This window comes from Penaeus monodon, chromosome 3 (assembly GCF_015228065.2).
Source record: "Penaeus monodon isolate SGIC_2016 chromosome 3, NSTDA_Pmon_1, whole genome shotgun sequence".
In the NCBI taxonomy this organism is placed as follows: domain Eukaryota; kingdom Metazoa; phylum Arthropoda; class Malacostraca; order Decapoda; family Penaeidae; genus Penaeus; species Penaeus monodon.
The window spans coordinates 47934964-47936501 of NC_051388.1; the positions used below are offsets into that span (position 1 = coordinate 47934964).

Genomic DNA, 1538 nt, shown 5'->3' on the forward strand with positions numbered 1-1538 from the left:
CATGTATAGATAGACTGATAGATAAAACAGTTAATTATTGAGTTTCATGTTTCAGGCCGTCATCGCTCTCGCCCTTGTAGCCGTCACTCTGGCTGCTCCTTCACAGCCTTCCTATGGATATGCTCCTCCGGCAACCTATGATGTAAGCTCAATTGCTATAAATTAAGAACTTGGTTTCTTATCCTATAAATGAACTGTATATTATTGGTTCTATTCGACACATATTAATTCGATTTTCATTAGGCTCCCGCTAAGTACGACTTCAACTATGCCGTGAAGGACGACTACTCCGGCAACGACTTTGGTCACCAAGAGGCCCGTGACGGATACGACACCCAGGGATCTTACTACGTCCTCCTTCCCGACGGTCGTCTGCAGAAGGTCGCCTACACTGTCAATGGCGACTCTGGTTACGTGGCTGAGGTCAGCTACGAGGGTGAAGCCCAGTACCCCGAGTACAAGCCTGCTCCTGCCTACAAGCCTGCTCCTGCCTACAACCCCGCCCCCGCTTACGAGCCAGCCCCTGCCTACAAGCCTGAACCTACATACGCCTAAATTAAACCAATATTTACAAGGAATATTTATTAAACGAAGCCTATCAAAAGTCGTTTCTATATTTTATCCTTCAGAATAGGAAGTTGAAGGTAGTGCGGGCGCACGCGCGTGTGTTTGTATGTGTGTGTGTATGAAATCTGATATATTCGGGACGGAATCAAATTATTTGACATTCTTCTTGATGCCAAATAAGCCTATTGCAGAACTGCCTGTTTTCATCAACTATATCCAATAAGCCAAAGCTATTCAATAAATTCAACTGGTCGTTTTTATTGGCTCTGTGATATGTAGAAATACATTAGAAAATCATGCTTTCTTTATCTTTTAAAGACTGTTTGTTCATTCAGTCAATAGATAAATCAGCTTCATAGATACATAAATCAGCTATATTCAATATATATTCAACAGATGAATCAGATATATTGTAGAAGGAGCAACAAACAAGAAATTTGCGAATTGTCGATATTCGTGCATCACTTTCCCTGTAACATGGCTATTCTTATAAGCAAAACTTTTTTCCCTTTTTCTTATTTGGGAGCACATTGTACTTGTTTATGCAACCCCTTAACCTCGGCTGTTCAACAATATATACTTTCCGTAATATGATGATACATCGTTACTATATATGTCTGTATATATATATACTCATCTTAATGTGTACTTGGCTCTTTTATGGGTCTAAATGACTCTTTCCTTAACTGGTGCAATCTCGAATTAGTGGATGTCACATCTAACATGTGAAAAAGATATATTTGTTATTTTCATTTATCCATAATTGTGTTTGTGCGTGTATTTGTGTGTGTGTTCAATTTATCATAATACATACAGATCAACCTACTAACGTTCTTGATGAATTAAAAGTATGTGTCGGAGTTCAAACCGATTTCAAACTTAGCAATTCTTCCACTTTTTACCATCTATATTTTATTGATCTTTTCGGTATACCTACCCTGTGGTGTTGCCGAAATCCAGTTTTATTTGTC

General features: G+C 38.9%; 1 protein-coding gene across 1 annotated transcript in view; it reads left to right on the forward strand.

The window, feature by feature from the left end:
- Positions 1-588, forward strand: part of LOC119586825 (adhesive plaque matrix protein-like) — a 6446-nt gene extending 5858 nt beyond the window's left edge. The window contains exons 10-11 of the mRNA XM_037935552.1: positions 56-142; positions 244-588. Of these exons, the coding sequence (XP_037791480.1) occupies positions 56-142; positions 244-555 (399 nt within the window). The 3' untranslated portion in view covers positions 556-588. The remainder of the gene's footprint in view (positions 1-55; positions 143-243) is intronic.
- Positions 589-1538: the final 950 nt, after the last annotated feature.